Source organism: Pinus tabuliformis, chromosome 6 (genome assembly GCF_031772625.1).
Source record: "Pinus tabuliformis cultivar Carrire ecotype Pingquan chromosome 6, CPIR1, whole genome shotgun sequence".
Lineage (NCBI taxonomy): Eukaryota > Viridiplantae > Streptophyta > Pinopsida > Pinales > Pinaceae > Pinus > Pinus tabuliformis.
This window is the reverse complement of record NC_142292.1, coordinates 364,356,960-364,373,471: the sequence shown is the minus strand read 5'-3', so window position 1 is coordinate 364,373,471 and position 16,512 is coordinate 364,356,960. Positions and strand designations below refer to the sequence as shown.

General features: G+C 38.3%; 1 protein-coding gene across 3 annotated transcripts in view; it reads right to left on the bottom strand.

Annotated features, from left to right (window-relative positions):
- LOC149258808 (uncharacterized) overlaps window positions 1–14,042 on the bottom strand; it is a 75,650-nt gene extending 61,608 nt beyond the window's left edge. The window contains exons 1-7 of one of the 3 annotated variants that reach the window (XM_089416352.1): window positions 13,881–14,042; window positions 13,527–13,611; window positions 11,987–13,250; window positions 11,682–11,748; window positions 11,438–11,500; window positions 11,167–11,324; window positions 2,857–2,932 (exon numbers count right to left, since the gene is read on the bottom strand). In XM_089416352.1, the coding sequence (XP_089272478.1) occupies window positions 2,857–2,932; window positions 11,167–11,324; window positions 11,438–11,500; window positions 11,682–11,748; window positions 11,987–13,098 (1,476 nt within the window). In that variant the 5' untranslated portion in view covers window positions 13,099–13,250; window positions 13,527–13,611; window positions 13,881–14,042. The other 2 variants (XM_089416342.1, XM_089416361.1) reach the window with 2 other exon arrangements.
- Between the last annotated feature and the right edge of the window lie 2,470 nt (window positions 14,043–16,512).

Below are 16,512 nucleotides of genomic sequence, written 5' to 3'. Positions count from 1 at the left end.
AGCCAACTAAGGGCATGCTAGGTCTAGGTGCATCCTCACATAAAAGTCATCAATGTAGGGTAAAAAATGTTGGAACATTGTGGGAGTTGGAGTGGCCATGAGTATGTATGATGTTCTGTTGCTGCTTGGAGTCCCATGGCTCTCAATGCCCCACCAGCGACTGTCAATATGCTCCTCTGGAAGACTTGGGCCCCAGTTAAGTTGCCCAAGCCATGGTTGTGGAACCACCTGACAATTACACTCAATATCTAGTGCTATCAACTACATCATTAGGTACAATTAATCATTTTTGCGTCTAAGTGGACCAAGCTTGAAAGTAATGGGCAATTTGACACTTCAAACAAGGCTTCCCTTCCAAAATTAAGGCTTTGCACTTGCAATGGTGTTACCTCCCTAGGTAGGGATGGTTAATAGACCACCTATTAGGTGTTTCCATCCCCTAGGGGAAGTGACATGTCCTTGGTCCACCCTTCAATTGATAGGTATCATGTGAATAATGATGGGACGAATGGGGAAAGACTTCATGGCCAAGTTCCATAGTCAAGGAACCAGCAATGATGGGCTCCTCATCTTGAGTGTACAGATGTGGAGAGGGAGAAATCGTGGATGCATGAGATACCAACTTGGCCTTTGTTTTTCTACCCCCCTTGTGCGCCTTTACATTTTCTTGATTTTTTATTTTGTATTACTACCCATAGCCCAAAGGGTTAGAGCTTGCTTTGTATGATGTGTAGCAATTATTACCCCCTTAACGATGAGGCAGCTCATTTCCCATCATGGATTGGGACATGCAAGGGTTCCTTCGCATAATATGAAAAGTAACATTTGCTCAGGAATTAGGTGATGGCCATAATGAGTGAGGTAAAGCTCATGTTAGGCTTTTGCCCATGTGCTAATGTGTATGCCCCAGCCATCTTTTGCATTTTCATCTTCTTTTGTTTTACTTGTGGCCATCATATGCTTTTTCTTATTCTTTTAGCTGCATCAACTTCCTAGTGCAAAGTTTTGATCCCTACCCGAGTATGAGGATATATGGTGTCAAATCCCAAAGAACCAATGGTCAGTGGAACCCAAAGATGGGAGGTGGAATAGAGGGCTTATAATGTAAGATGGAAAGTGGTATGTATGGAATAGGGAGAGATGGGACTACGCTATCTCAATTGGGTTTTCCCAAGTAGTGTCCCTCATATACCCATTGGGCCATTAGGGGAGATCCCACTAGACTAGGATGAAAGATTAACCCCCCTATTTAAGGTAAGGAAACAAGATCATGGTCAAAACTCCTCTTCCTTCTAGGTTACCCAATGATCCATGTCAAATGCCCAAATACAAACAAACATAAGCACTAGATTGCAAAATGAATAAAACATTTCGATGGAAAGCCCACCTTCCAACATGTGCTCTTGCCGAATGGGCAAGGAAACATATGACTGATGCAGGTAGAGAAGATATGAATGGCACATCGTCATCAACTAGTAGTGGCTATCAGAGGTTGTTGGCAAGCCAACTGGAAGAGATGATGGGAGAAAATTTTCTCTTATGGGGTCACCCACTTTTGGTGGGTGACAATACCCATTAATCATCCTGAACAAGTTGACTATAATCGATTAGGCGCCGAAAGGGCTACGAAACGTGAATCACCTAATCACTTTGGGGTCGACTTGGGTGTTCAAACTTGATCAAATCAAAATTGTTTTAAGGAGATTTGCTCAAACCCACTCACACTCCTCCTCCTCTGAGCAATGCTCACTGAGCCACTCGCATTGTAGAGAGAATCACTCTCTCTCGTGATGACTCGTTCACACACTTGTGCTCTTCGTTGTGTCTTCACCTCCATTGCTAGCCTCCATTTATAATCTTCATTGAGTCCAAATCTCTAACCCCAATCTCCCCTCTAGAAACATCTTGAATCTTCCTTCTAGAAACATCTTGAAGATCAACAGTTGAGATTATTTCTAAGTCACTTAAATAATTAAATTATTTATCCTTAGAAAATAACCCAATAGTCCACAATAATTAATTGACTTTAATTATTGTACTTTTCCTAAGTTAAACTTAGGAAAGAAGACATAAATCACTAGAAGAGGCAAATAATGTCTTCCACATGCTAAGACACCAAGCAATTCTAGAAGACCTTCCAATGCTACTCACATCAACAGACTAGCCTTAGATTCAAACCATAAACACATCTCCATAAAGGGTCCTCACATAAGAGATTAAATTTCAAGAAAGATATTTTTTTAAGAAAGTAAAATCTTAAAATCCTGACCATGACGTTTAGGAGTCATCAACATCCTATACCTGTTATATTTGTTGCAAGATTCAAGAAACATAAGTATGGGGATCCTTTTGCAACACTAAAAACCTATCCATATGTGTACTAATATGAGTGTGATATGTCCTTTGGATTTACCTGTCATGAACCACCTGCCTAGACCCTGTCCAACCCTCAACCCATGAGTGTGATATGTCCTTTGGATGTACCTGTCGTGAACCACCTGCCTAGACCCTGTCCAACCCTCAACCCATGTGCTAAGTGTGATTATAGTACTCATGAACCTTCAATGCCAAATGGTGAACTCTAAAATGTTGAGTTTGGCCCATAATGTGGCCATGAGCAGTCAACCCTAAACCAAAAGGAATAGATTTTGGAAAATATCCATTTTGAGTGTTAATAGTTCCATGACTTGACTCTACTTTTGGATCACCATACATGTCGAATTTCAAGAAACATAAAACAATATAACTTTAAAGCAAGCATTCGAAATAAATTCATAGCAAGTTGCAAAAGATATTCAAGAAAAAGGCAACCATTAAATAAGTGCAGTATTCCATCTATTAGAAAAAAGCTCTAACCTGTTTAGCAACACCAAAGTCAGCAAGTTTAACTTGCCCATTAGGATAAACCAATATATTGGAACACTTAATATCTCTGCACAACAAAATAAACAAAAATTAATCAATATCATTCTATCGAGATAAATATGTATGGATAGAATCTCCAAAAGTGTAATCAACGTTTCAAAATATATACACACAACAAAAAAGCATGAGAGCACAGTCTAAACCTTTGAATTTAGAGTCACCTTTGTAATTTTATATGGTGCAAGTTTGATTACTATACCTAGTTACAATGTCAACCCAAAGCCCTTTCAATGATACACCCAATAAAGAAACCTGTAACTTGCTTTTCTTACAAAAAACATTTTTAACTATAATTTCATGACACACAAATTGGCTGTTATAAACTATATTCATGTTCAAATAATCGTTCAAAATTTCTTTGAAAATAACCAATTATATACTAGAACCAAAAATACTCAAGCAAATATGGAACAAAGATCTAGAAAACAAAAGAATGTCATGATGCATAAAGTTAATGTACTATCTCCAAAAGAGAAGAAATGCCAACAATGAATAGAAAGGTAGGGAAACCTAATTTTGTATTATATGGGCTAGAGACACTAAAGAATGTACGTAAGCAGTTTAGGAAGAGAACTTAAATATAGTAAAGCAAAATTTACTTGAATAAACTTATGATGTAAAATCATTTGTCCCATACGTAAAAGATAAAGAAGCACATGTGGAAATATTGCCTATAAATAGGCTCTTAGGCCTTGAAGAAGGATATACTTGATGAATCTTTTGTATGGATAGTTTATTTGAGGCTGTATCCAGTCAAGTCCAACACCCATACCATTCTTAAAGACATCCAGGGTGGTTGTCCATACCTTCTCAAGGAAGTTTTCTTTGTCCCATGTGATGTTATAGAGCTATTTGAGATTCAATGATGGTCATGCTCTTGCTAAATATTAAAACTATAGTTCAAGTTCAATCTGAAGATTATCATGCAGCATTGTCTAGTTTTTAAGTGCCGTTATCCTTCTCCTGTTGCTGAATTTAATGCTGATTATACTGATGCACAACGACTTGCCCAATGTGTTGTTGCTTCCATCGGAAACTGGCTATACTAGTTCTGTTATTATAGACATATGAATTTGGCTATTATTGCAGTTCCTTATGTCCATAAAAAATTTGGGCCAAAACATTGGTGTGAAAGCCCCAACAAACAGCAGAATTTATATCAGATTTTAGTTGTAATGTCTTATTTTAAATTGTATTATTTAGTTGTAATGTCTTATTTTAAATTGTACCAGAAATTACAAAGAGCACGTTGTTGACATTACAATGGGTGGTCTTTCCAACCCTAGTGTGAATGGTCATGGCTCTCTACCCCGTGGTAGATTTTTAAAAAGGATGTATACAATTCCTTCTCTGGGTTTCAGGTTTGCTATCTCTGCGAAGAAGAACATTAATTCTCTTAAGAAAAAAGGGTTGATTGCTAAGTTTACTAGACTTTGGCCTAGTTATAGCTCTGTTATAAAATAGATCTCTATCAACTGGGCAAATCATGAGCCCGAGTTGGTCCGTTCCATTGCCCTCCGGAGTGACTCGGTACAAAAAACGGCTCGGTTGGCTGAGTCATGGCTTACTCAGCCAACTCGGCCGTTTCCCGTACTGATTCGGCCGAGTCACAAACAGCGGCCCGTAACCCACTAAAACAGCGATTTAACATTATTTTAATGAAATTTTAAGGGGTTTGCTGATTGGTTTGGACTTCAAGGTGTTTTATGAATTAGCTAAATGTTATTTGGGGTCCATTTCCCCCTCCCAAACCCTATTTAACACACTCAAATGCTCTCTACTATTGATATGCTATTCAAATTTCATGGTAATATTAAATTCTTAAAGTAAAAGTGACATTCTCCTTGATCTTCATTTTCATCCTTTTACTTAAATTTTTAACATTACCATGAAATGACTCAGGATGTTTGAGAGTGGTTTCGGCCTCATTGGATTTCATATGGAGAAAGCAGAATTTTAGATTTCATTCAAAATCCAGCAGACTTATCAGTTTTTCAGGATTTCAGGATTGGAATGTTTCCATTGAATTTTGTCATGTATTAGGGTATGTAACTCGTATTTAATCAAGAGCACCAATCCCTCTATGTACCTTGATGTTAGTGACATTGGTTGTCGAACTCCTCTGGGATTCGCTCCCAAACCAGGAGCTTCTAAAAAATGTCGCTCCGCTCCCGTTTTCGCTCCTGCTCCCAAGTAACACAAAGAAGAGAAACCGTTTGGATCAAAAGAGGTTAAATGATCTAGTTTATATCCAATACAACCTCTGGCTCAGACGAAACCATTTGCTGAACAAAAGACCTGATTCAGATCCCATTGTGTTGGAAGACATTGATCCAACATCAGATTGGGTAGTGAAGAGTCGTCCAGCAGAGTTTGATCCTGATGAGGATCTTGATTTAGATTTAGATATCGAGACATCAGTTGAACTTGAACATGTTGTTCAGTTGAATGCAGATCCCAATCCACCAGCCTCAGTCTCACAGCCAGCAAGGACTCCAGTTGTAGGTGCTTCCTCTGCTCAGCCACGACAGAAGCGCAGCCGCATATCTACTCTATCTTAGCTTGCATCTGCTGCAGTTGCACAGCCTGCTAGTGGTACCACTTCTACAGCTGCAGTTGGAGATGATGATGAGGAGGAGGAGCCATGGGGCCCCCTGTCTGACTCTGATGATGATCCAGAGATTGATCGACATGATCTTGGCTCCTCTGGCAGTAGCGACTAGCCAATAGCTGTAATACTAGTACTTGAGTCTGGTCACAGTTTACTTTTGTTGTAGAGGCCATTTCTAGCCTCCTTGATTATGTGTTTTTTGTTTTGAGTCTTTGATCATGTATGACAGTTGACTATGTATTGCCATTGGGTACCATTTTGATATAATGGATTGGTTCACGAGCCTACTTTGATCATATGTTGTCTTCCATCTATATTATAATGTTGTGTGTTTGGAAACATGAATGAAAATCTTTAAAATTATGTTTAAAATCTTTAAAATTATGTTTTTTTATAAAAAAATAAATATTTAATGTATTTTTTACAACGACCGAGTCATTGAAATCGAGTCGGCTGAGTCATTACCGTTTCGGAGTCGGAGTCGGAGTCGATCCTCAGTCGAGTCGGAGTCAGAGTCGGAGTTTTAAAACTATGATTAAATCTGACCTGGGAACAATTCCTATAAGTAATTTCAAGACAGAGATGCAGGATATAATAGTAAACTACATCTAGTTGTTTGTTCTTGGATAGTTCTGCAACACAAGGCTTGAATGCAAAAGTAACCCAGCTCAATGGCCAATTATGATTCCACTTTGTTCTCTCTTGGAAACCCAGATTCTAATTTATTGCAACCACCACACATTAACATACAGAATATAAACATTAGTTGATAATGTTCCCAAGCCTAAACTTAGGGAATATGACTAATTAATCAGAATTAGTTAAGTTAAGGTGTGAATGTTCTAAAAACTCACACGGATCGACTTCAAGTCAATCTTAGCCATTGATTAAGATCCTATGTTGCATGGGTTCCCGAACCCAGGGGTGGGGTTCTCGAACCTGTCCTGGGTTCTCGTCCCCAAGTACCAGATTCGAGTTCAGGTGCTTCTGAGAAGAACCCATAAGAACCGGGTTCTTTTATGAAGAACTGGGTTCTTCATTAAAAAAAATTGGGTTCTTTTGTATTGACACGTACAGAGAACCCTGTTGATGGGTACTTGGAACCCCAAAATCGGGTTCTTTGGAGTTCATTTTAAATTTTAATTAATTTAATGGGCTTCCACTAATATTCTAGGTGGCTAGTTCTTCATCTTGCGAGAGGAATTGGAGTACTTATGCCTTTATCCATTTAGTAAAGAGAAATATGTTGGGCTCAAAAAAGGCAGAGAACTTAGTTTACGTTCATAGCACACTTTTGTATCATATCTCGAAAAGGCACTGGATACAAGGAGGGTCCTTTCAAGAGATGGGACCAATACACAAACGATGTTATGTGTGTGGACGAGGAGATACAACCAGATGGCCTTATTGAGCTACCTCCAGTTGCTATGGATGAGCAAGAGCCTCAAGATGAGAGTGATTCCTACCTGGAGAGCATGCTAACTGAAGATCTGAGTGATGCTGATGACATGGCTTGAGGAAGCCATTGTTCACTATTAGCTATTTTTATTTTAGTATTTTAAAATTTCCTAGTTCTTGTTTGGAGATGCCTTAAGACAAATTTTGAATGTAGTATGACAATGGACATATATCATGATTCTTATTAATATGTAAACTCCAATTTTCACTTGACATCACACTAGAAATTTTCAAATATCATTGTGAATGTTGAATGTTCAATGATTTGCATGTTTAAATATTTAAAGTTTAAGTCATAAATATTTTAGTTTTCTTGTTTAAAGTTGAAAAATATACAAATTCATATATATTATAATTTATAAAATATAGTATTTATATTATATATATATATATATATATATATATATATAAAAATTATAATATACCCCCGACGAACCCACGCACCCTGTTTCAAAAAATGACGTACCCGTCCCCGTACCCGCACCCGTACCAGTCCCCGAACCCACATTTCCTGGCAACACAGTTAAGATCTAATCTTGGTCGTTGAAGTCCCAACAGAGGATTATAAGAAGAAGTCGATGGGCACTTGGAGAGCACACTTGAAAGTTTCGATTTCATGAGCAGAATGATTTCCAGAGTAGCAACAGTGAGTTGCCAGAAACAGAGCCAGTGAGAGAGGGGCAAAGACAGTGATCCGGAGGAAAGATTTTCCAGATTCGGAGAGGCAGCAGCAAGTGAACTGAATTATCCCAGAGAGGCGGCGCAATAGCTTTAGTTAGGAGAGAAGGAAAACCGTGCTCATTTCTAGAGGCCAGGAAAGAGTCCCAAAGGGCAGGAGAGACGATTTTCTCAGCTTCCAAAGGCAAAACGACTTCATTTGAGCCGAGTCCGAAGCAAGCCGTCCAGCCAGCTACGCAGAGCAGCGCAGAGGCTGACGCAGTGCTCTAGGAGGCCGAGTTTTTGATAGGGAAAGTCCAGCGAGAGATTGCTTGTGGGAGAAGGGTAATTCCCTTCAGTATTTTACTCAAATTTTCTTGCTATTTGGATAGCCAGTTGGGCATCCATAGATGTACTCAGATTTCACTGTTGCATAATAAATAAAACCCTCACTGCTGCACTGGTTTTCCCAAGTTGGGTTTTTCCGAGAACAATGGTCCAAAGATAACTACGTAAATTTGTGTGTGCTAGTATTTCTTCCAGCGTTTATTCTTCCACAGTTTTATTTGTGTAGGTTACAGTGTGAGTTATTCAGTGTTTATTGTAGGAAACAGTAAATAAATTGTTAAATTTAATTAACAATTAGGAGAATAATTTCCAATTGCTGCAATAGGATTTGGGTTTCCAAATTTTCACACAAAGAGTACAGCTCCTACAGCCCCATACGGCCTCCCAATTAGTGAGAAAGATGGTTGTATGGCCCGTAGATGTTGCGCAGTGCATTAACCAGCGGTGGGATGGCTTCCTGAGGTTTATTGGGGTGTATGCTGGCCCTCAGTAAACTACAGGTAACCAAATAAAACTCTAAAACTTGACAGGCAACTCATGACAACCATAGTAAAAACAGTGGTGTCTTCCCTCATTTCTAACAATCAAATTCACAAGGGCAACAGATTTAGAAACTCCCTACATTGATTGCAACACCCAAATAATGGTGTCCACAAATCTCCAATCTCAGAAATAAACCAATAGCGGAGGATAGAAAGCTCTTATGTTACGCCATTACTCATAAACTAATGCAAATATGAAGAAAACCTCCAACACTACAGCTGTGAATGAAATCTCAGCTCAATAAATAAGCACCACAACTATTAAATCTTCAGAGCAGCCACTGGAAACACACAATAGCTTCATTAGACCACAAATGCAACTTAACACGGCAAAATAAACAACACAAAAACAGAGCAATGCACATGGAGGTATTATTGAACCTAAAAAACCCAAATGGGAAAGCAACATTTAATTCGCTTCAGCCAAACTCTCTTATTATTCTGCAATGTGCAGGTTACAAGCTCTTTGTTTCATCTTCATTCTCCACATGGAAATCTGGGTAGCATTCACTTCACGCTCAGTCAAGGAAGTTAGAACCCCTCTTCCTTTATGGGGAAATGATATATAGGAGGATGGCTCAACTAAGGGTTAGCTGAAAGTTCAACCATCCCTACTCTTTAGCTTCCCCAAGTTCATTTCTACTCCCTTTTTTTATTACATTTAAAGAAAAATCTCATGCTTTTATTTTTTAAATAAATTATATATATATATATATACACACACACACAAACTTTTGCTTGCACTTTACGTTTCATATACTTGCCTCATGATTTGATATTAATACAGGAATGCACACCGATCATGATGGCACGAGGTCCTTCATGCCAACAATCCAATTACCTTCCTCGTCCATAGCTTTAAGCCTTGCTAGTGTCGATCATTGTAGATCCTGTGCCAATAGCCAAGTGTCTTTGTCCAGATCTGATTCAGATCAACCATGCACACATACCTGGACCAAAGCCCACACCCATGTCCTTCAATTTTAAAGTTCAAGTCTAATTGAGTCCTGCTAGGCTACTAACCGCTATTGTGGTTTGCAATTGAACCACCTTGGAAAAATTTTGTGTGTATAATATATATGTGTTTGTGTGTGTACACTAACATATATACAATATCATAATATAGTGCATATTCTATATAACAGTAATATATCAAAGCTATTGTAAATATACTAGCGTAGACAGTATACCCTATGATATTGCACATTGCATCAGTATTGCAAATATCTCAATATTATCACCAATGATTTCCAGGCGGCAATAATATTGCTTTCATATATATATATATATATGAAATTATGATATTTTGCCGATATATACCAATAAATTTTTTTTTTATTTTTTTTTATTGGCCAATATTTTCCAAAATTTTCCCCAATATTACCATTAAGTTATATTCTGGAAACTTTTGCAATACATTCACCCACACCATATTTACAACATTGCATTGTATATAATTTGATACTCTGTACTTAATATATACAGACATTATACACAGACATACAATATCCAGAGGTACCATATCCAAAATTTTCTAATATTTTGATCTGTATCCAAACTGTATATGTACCTCTAGCCACATCCACACCCTGGTAACTTAAAATAGAGCTTATTGACCCCTATGGTACTGCAACTTGGACTACTTAGAATCGTTTAGAAAGACCTTTGAACCATAGATTTAGAGCCAAATTATTAGCATAGGCTAGATATTTAGATTCCAACAATTGGTTAGGCCACTTCCCGGCCTGTAATGTTGACGTAGATCTAGTAATAATAAAAAACTGACTAATATAATAAGTATTAAGATGTTAATAAAATCTAATTTGAAAGAACATTCTATAAACATGGGTCATAGGAGAGTAAACTACGTTATTTATATTTTCTGAAGTTTATCACAGCATGTGAAAAATGGTCATTTGAGAACTAAACTACCTACCTTAAAATTAAAAAAATAAGCTCAGTTCCTGATCTAAGGTCAAGAGGATGTGTAGGAGATCAATATGCCTGTAGTTTTGCATATAAATTTATTTAGGATGGAGTGGATATTAAACAAAAAAGATGACCGCAGGGAGGCTCTAACCCAATTGACAAGCACTCACTGTTTGGTATTTCAGTGGTTCACACTTGACAGCAACCAGAAGGACCTCTTAGATAGCTTGATGCTAATACATCCTTCTGGCTGCCAAGGGACTTCATATCTCTCTCCTTGCCCGGTGATTGGTCCTTTGTCATTCATTCCTGACAGCAGCCAAAGGGGCCTGTTAAGTAGCTTGATGCTGCATCCTTCAAGCTACTAAGGGAGTTCCAATCTGTAATCATGCTAATAATTCGCAACTCAGAAGTTTTATGTGTTCTGCTGTGTTAAAATCTTTATAAAACTGCTTCTGAAAATAGGACTAGAATGGAGACTAAAATGCAAAATATTCCAAACACAAAAACCAGGAATTGAACATGAAATTTATTGGTGATTAACAACAATCTAAATATAAAGATAAGCCCACTGGACCATTGAACAGTGTAAAATCTTAATTCACGGAGGAAAAAAAAACTGCCTTGTATCTCAATTAACAACAAAAATATGATTATTGAAACATCATGCATATACGTAGCAATTAGATTCACAACCTGTGGACAGTATTTTGCTGGTGCAGATATTCAAGGCCCTGTAATATCTGACGTGTGTAAATTCGGATCATGTTCTCTTCAAATCGTTTGTATTTGTTCAGTACAGATCGCAATGAGTCCTTCCCGAGCTCAAGAAAAATACACAAATGACCATCCTTCTGCAACACACCGGTACACTATTATTTTCTCACATTTCTTGCAAGGATGTGTAAGATGGTCACAATGTACCTACAGCAATGAATTCGAACAATAAAGCAAGGGATTTACTTACAACAGAGCTACCCAGGTAACGCACAATGTTTGGATGATTCAATCTCCTGAGAACATCTACCTCCTAAAAGAGAATATTGTAAAAGACCACAAACATGCTTCTTTAATCAAAGGTGTCACAAAAATTTTCACTGCAACTCTTTCCAAGTCTCTCTTTGAAATTGAGACAATAACCAGCCATATAGTAGATTATGTATCCAATAAAACATATCAAGTAAATTAATTGAGATGATCCTGCAATCTACCTGCTGTATCTCATGCCCAGTAGTCTGCTCGTCACTGACCTTTACAGCAAAAAAGCTGCCATCATCCCTGGAGTATCATAAGAAAGAATGTAACCACGTTAAGCTCAAGTCATTGTGATAACAGCGGATGTTTCCAACTGCTAGGTATGGCACCTCGAGCTTCAGAAACTACATTTTGTGTGTTTGCACAAGTGAATTGACACTGAGGAAATTTAAATCCATTGCCACTGTTGGAATCCACTAATCAACACAACAAGAAACGAAGTATCTTTTGAATTAGTTTGTATAGAGGTACAGTGACTCACATATTTAATCCTTCATAGACAGTTCCGAAAGAACCCTTCCCTAAAATTTTGCCCAAGGTCCAGTTTCTTGGACATTTTGGTGAAGAAACAGGAAATAAATGAGAACCCGGTGATGTGCTGGTAGAGCTTGGGGATTGAGAAATGGCGTACGTCCAGGGATTAATTCGCTGAGATCTTTGACTGATCTCAAGCTCCTTATCTAACATATTTGCCATAGGTGGCAAGGGCAATTTTTGTGGCACCAAGTGATCAAATCTAGCTCTATCTGATTTTGAAGGTGATGCTGGAGGTGTTGGAAGAGGGACTGCTTGATGATGACTTGTCCTGTGTGGGCTTAACTGAGGGCTGTCATGGCTGTTTCTGCGATCGGAGGAGCCTGGGCCAGAGCCATTGCTACAGTCCAACGATACGGGGTTGTTCCTTGGACCACTTCTAGTATTTTTAAATTCTGCAAATTCGCTAAAAACAGACTCGTCCTGCCTTGTCCGTGGGTAGTGATTATTAATAAAACCATCTGAAGAACACCGTGGCTGATCCATTTCCAACTCCGGATAGCTTTCATGAGCAATGACATGCTCAGTTCGAGCATGGCCATGTAAATAAACCTCACAAGTGGCTGGAGTGGAAGATGTTCTCAAGGCCAATGCTTCAGAGTTTAAACATTCATTCTTCCCATATGGCCGTGTTGAATCTTCCTCTTCTGCGCAGTGAGAAAATCGAAACGACTCGACAGTCGCAGTCGACGGCATCGGCCTCTGCATAATATTGATAATCTGCATGGCTTCCTCCAAATTATCTGCCCCTAACGTTTGAATAACCTTTGCACTCCCGACCAGTCCCATTCTGGTCGGCGAGAGCTGCCCCTGCGAAAGAGCAGAACTCTTTACAGGATTCCCCATCGGAAGCGGTGAGCTCTTCGCTGACTGCCTTCGATCTCGATGACGCAAGTGATGAGATTCTTTACTGGCATGCTCCCCATTATGTAAATTCCTAGGGGAGATAAGAACATGGTTTCCATTTTGGGCCACATACAAAGAATTAGACGCCGAAGTCTCCTTCGAAGATTTTACCTCTTTCTTGCTGAGATGGAAGTAAGTTTTCAGAAAGCTCATCTCAGATCAGCTTAGAGCTACAAAACCCTAATCTAATCTAAGGCTGGACTAAACAAGCCCTTATCCTCCCTCCCTCAAAACCCCAAATTAAAAGCTACCCACTGAATCTAATCTTCCATAAGCACAGTCCAATTTTGCTGACTCCGAATCACCTGTACAAAACAATTCTACACATCAAACACTAGTTCCTATATTCCTGAATAACCCTAGATTTTGAATTCCCCTTCCAAAAGAAATGAAAATCCACGGATCCAGGAAGCAACATGCGCTGTAAACATCCTGAAACTTTCATGACACCTTCTATCCCATTGGCTTGACGTGGAATGCACGACTTGAGCAGCAATTGAAGTGGAGTATTGAAAAACATATTTAAAAATTCCACAGCCAATCTAAGAAAAGCAAAAACAACAGGGAGAGAACACTCGTACCAGATATGTTAGCGCCCCCAAATTGAAATGTTTACCATGATCCACATTCCATAACGTGGCAAAGTATAACGTGATGCAAGGAAGCCTGAAATTTTATAAAATTCAAGCTTTTGAGGACGATAATAGTACGAAACTACACTGATAATTGAAGCTGAAATTTTTTAAATCAGAGCTTCTGAAGAGAGATATAATGGTACGAAACTACACTAAGAATTGCTGTTTCCTACCAATTTCCAAAGTTCACTCTCGTCCTCGTCCTCCTCCTCATTGCGTGGCAATAACGTTTTTTGTTTGAACTTTACGCGTTAGAGAAAATATTGACTCGCACATAATACTGTTCTGACATACGCTTACCTTCCAGGAAGTCAATCGGTCCAGTCAGCCTATGAAGGGTCGTTGAAATTCTCTTGCGGTTTGTATTTGTCAAAACCAAAATAACGTGGAACTGTGTCGGCAGGGCTGTGACTATGGCCGGTCATTTGATACCTGGCGCTCAAATCGCCCCATATCCGCCCAAATCCAGTTGACAAAAAAATGTAGAAATACCATGTTGCAATGTTCAAATTCGGATTTCGTGTATTCGGCTGGAATTATGGGAATTATACCAGGAACGTAATTTGCAGGTGCTGAAATTGTAATTGGAGTTTTACATGATTTAACCAGGAACTTAATTTGCAGGCATTGAAATTGTTGTTTTACATCAGATTTTAGTTAAGTTTGAGAGAAAAAATAACATGAAAGGGAGCGATATGAATGAATAAACGAAATTTTTAAAGTCCACTCGATTAGATATAGTCTATGAGACCACTAGTTTTCTTGTTGTTTGCTTTTTGCAATTCAATCTTCTTATTATTCAAATTAATGATGAGCTGATCCAACTTTCTAACAGTGCTTCCATTGAAAAGACAATGCCAAGGAACCGCTGTTAACATACAGTTGTAACTGTCTGAAATATTTTTCCAATTCCACTAACCTAGAAGTGCAAAAAATACATACCCACTCTTCCCACGTTTTTTTAGGCATTTTCCACCCACCTGTTTCGCACCGTAATTGATGCGAGTTAGTTCTTAATTGAGCAATAAGAATCTTTGCTTTCCATGGAATGCTAACTCCAATGTACTCTTTTTGTTGGAGATCACACATTGGGTTGAATTCTTGAATATAGTACTTCTTTCTACCCAACTCTTTCCCCATATATGGTTACAAAACTTCTCCATAACATAACTCTTTAAATCCTTGCTATGTGTGGGACATGCATTGAGGTGAATATTCCATTTTGCATCCATTTGTTGTTTTGTCTCATCCATGATTCCTTTTTTTCACTCAGTCCTTCATTGAAGATAACTTTAGGTCATCCACCTTCTCCCATTCGCTGAATTCTTTGAAGATACCTTATGAGACGCACCATAGCAATTGCTTTGATAGAAGTTGCTCATATGTTTCACTCAACATTATCTCATAAGACACTGAACTTTTTATTTTAAACTTGCTCATGATCAAACGTTTTTGGATTTTCTCAATTTGCTTCCATTTTGAGACAGGGATGTTGCTAGCCCACAATTCACACCCATATAATATCACTGGACAAACTAGGAGCCCAAAAAGCACTTTAATTATTTTCCAATCCCATAACTCTGTCTCTCTACATCTGTTTTGAAGAGCATATAATGCTTTCCACCCTCCTAAAATTCTCTTCTTTCTACAGTGCTCCCAATTAAGCTTGTTGTTGAAATCAATCCCGAGGTACTTGTATTCATTTACTTCTTCAAGAATGTTGCCTTCAAAGAAGAATGTATGTTGGCTTTGCTTCTTTTTATTTGAGAAAATCATTATTTTGGTCTTGCTAATATTGACTTGCATCCCCACTGCTTTACAAAAATGTTCAAGGGTATAAAGGTGCATCTGCAATCCCTGGGCCAATTTAGCAATCAATACAAGGTCATCAACATATAAAAGAAGCTTTATCACAAACTTGCCTAACCGAACACCATCCCCACCTTGCAGATTTAGCCATTCTTCCAATTTATCAATATCTAAACCAAAAAGAGTAGGGAATAAAGGGGAGCCTTACTTGACTTTGATGTCACTTCTAAAGCTTTATGAAATGTCTGCTGAAGTTCTAATTTTGACTTTCACCTCTTCATTAAGCATATGGATGACAACTCTATAATGCAAAGGAATTTCAAGTTCTTCCATTCTACTACACAACTTATCTCTAGGGATCGTGTCAAATGCCTTTTTGAAGTCAACAAAGCAGCAAAATACTTCTTCTTTTCCCTCCCAAACCTTTTCAATAATCTGTCTCAATGTGATACCATGATCTACTGTAGAATGCTTCGGCCTAAAACCTGCTTGCCCTTTTGCCCTCTTTTTTTTTACTTCCACCCACTTACTGATTCTATTTTCCACCATGTTGCTGAAGAGCTTTGCAAACAAAGAATTGATCACAATGGTTCTATAGTTGGAAGGATTATTAATGTCTGCACTTTTAAAAAGGGGTATTTCCATACTAGTTGTTCAATCTCTTGGGAATCCTTCTCGAATGACATTGTTGAATATTTCCATGATGTGAGGTGCTAGAGTGTTAATTCCCTACTTTAGATATTCTGCTTGGAGTTCAACCAAGTCCTTTGCCTTTCTTATTTTCAACTTCTTAATTCCTGTCTCTACTTCCTGTAATGTGAAAAGCTTTGTAGTTGTGTTAATCTTAGAAGGAGGCTCCTCCTTTGATTCTTTCTCATAGAGTTCCCTTGCATAGTCAAACCATTGGTTGGTTGTAATATTATTTTCAATTTGCTTCTTCCTTGGCTGAAGTTCCTCCCAAAAACGCTTTGGGTGATTCTTGCCTAGATATATCAACTCTTCTCGCCTTGTCTGCATGAACTCATCTTTTTTCTTTTTTAAAATATGCTTATATAACTTTACATTCATCTTCTCCTCGCCTCCCTTTTTCAAGGTTTTTCTTGCCATTTTACATTCCTCATCA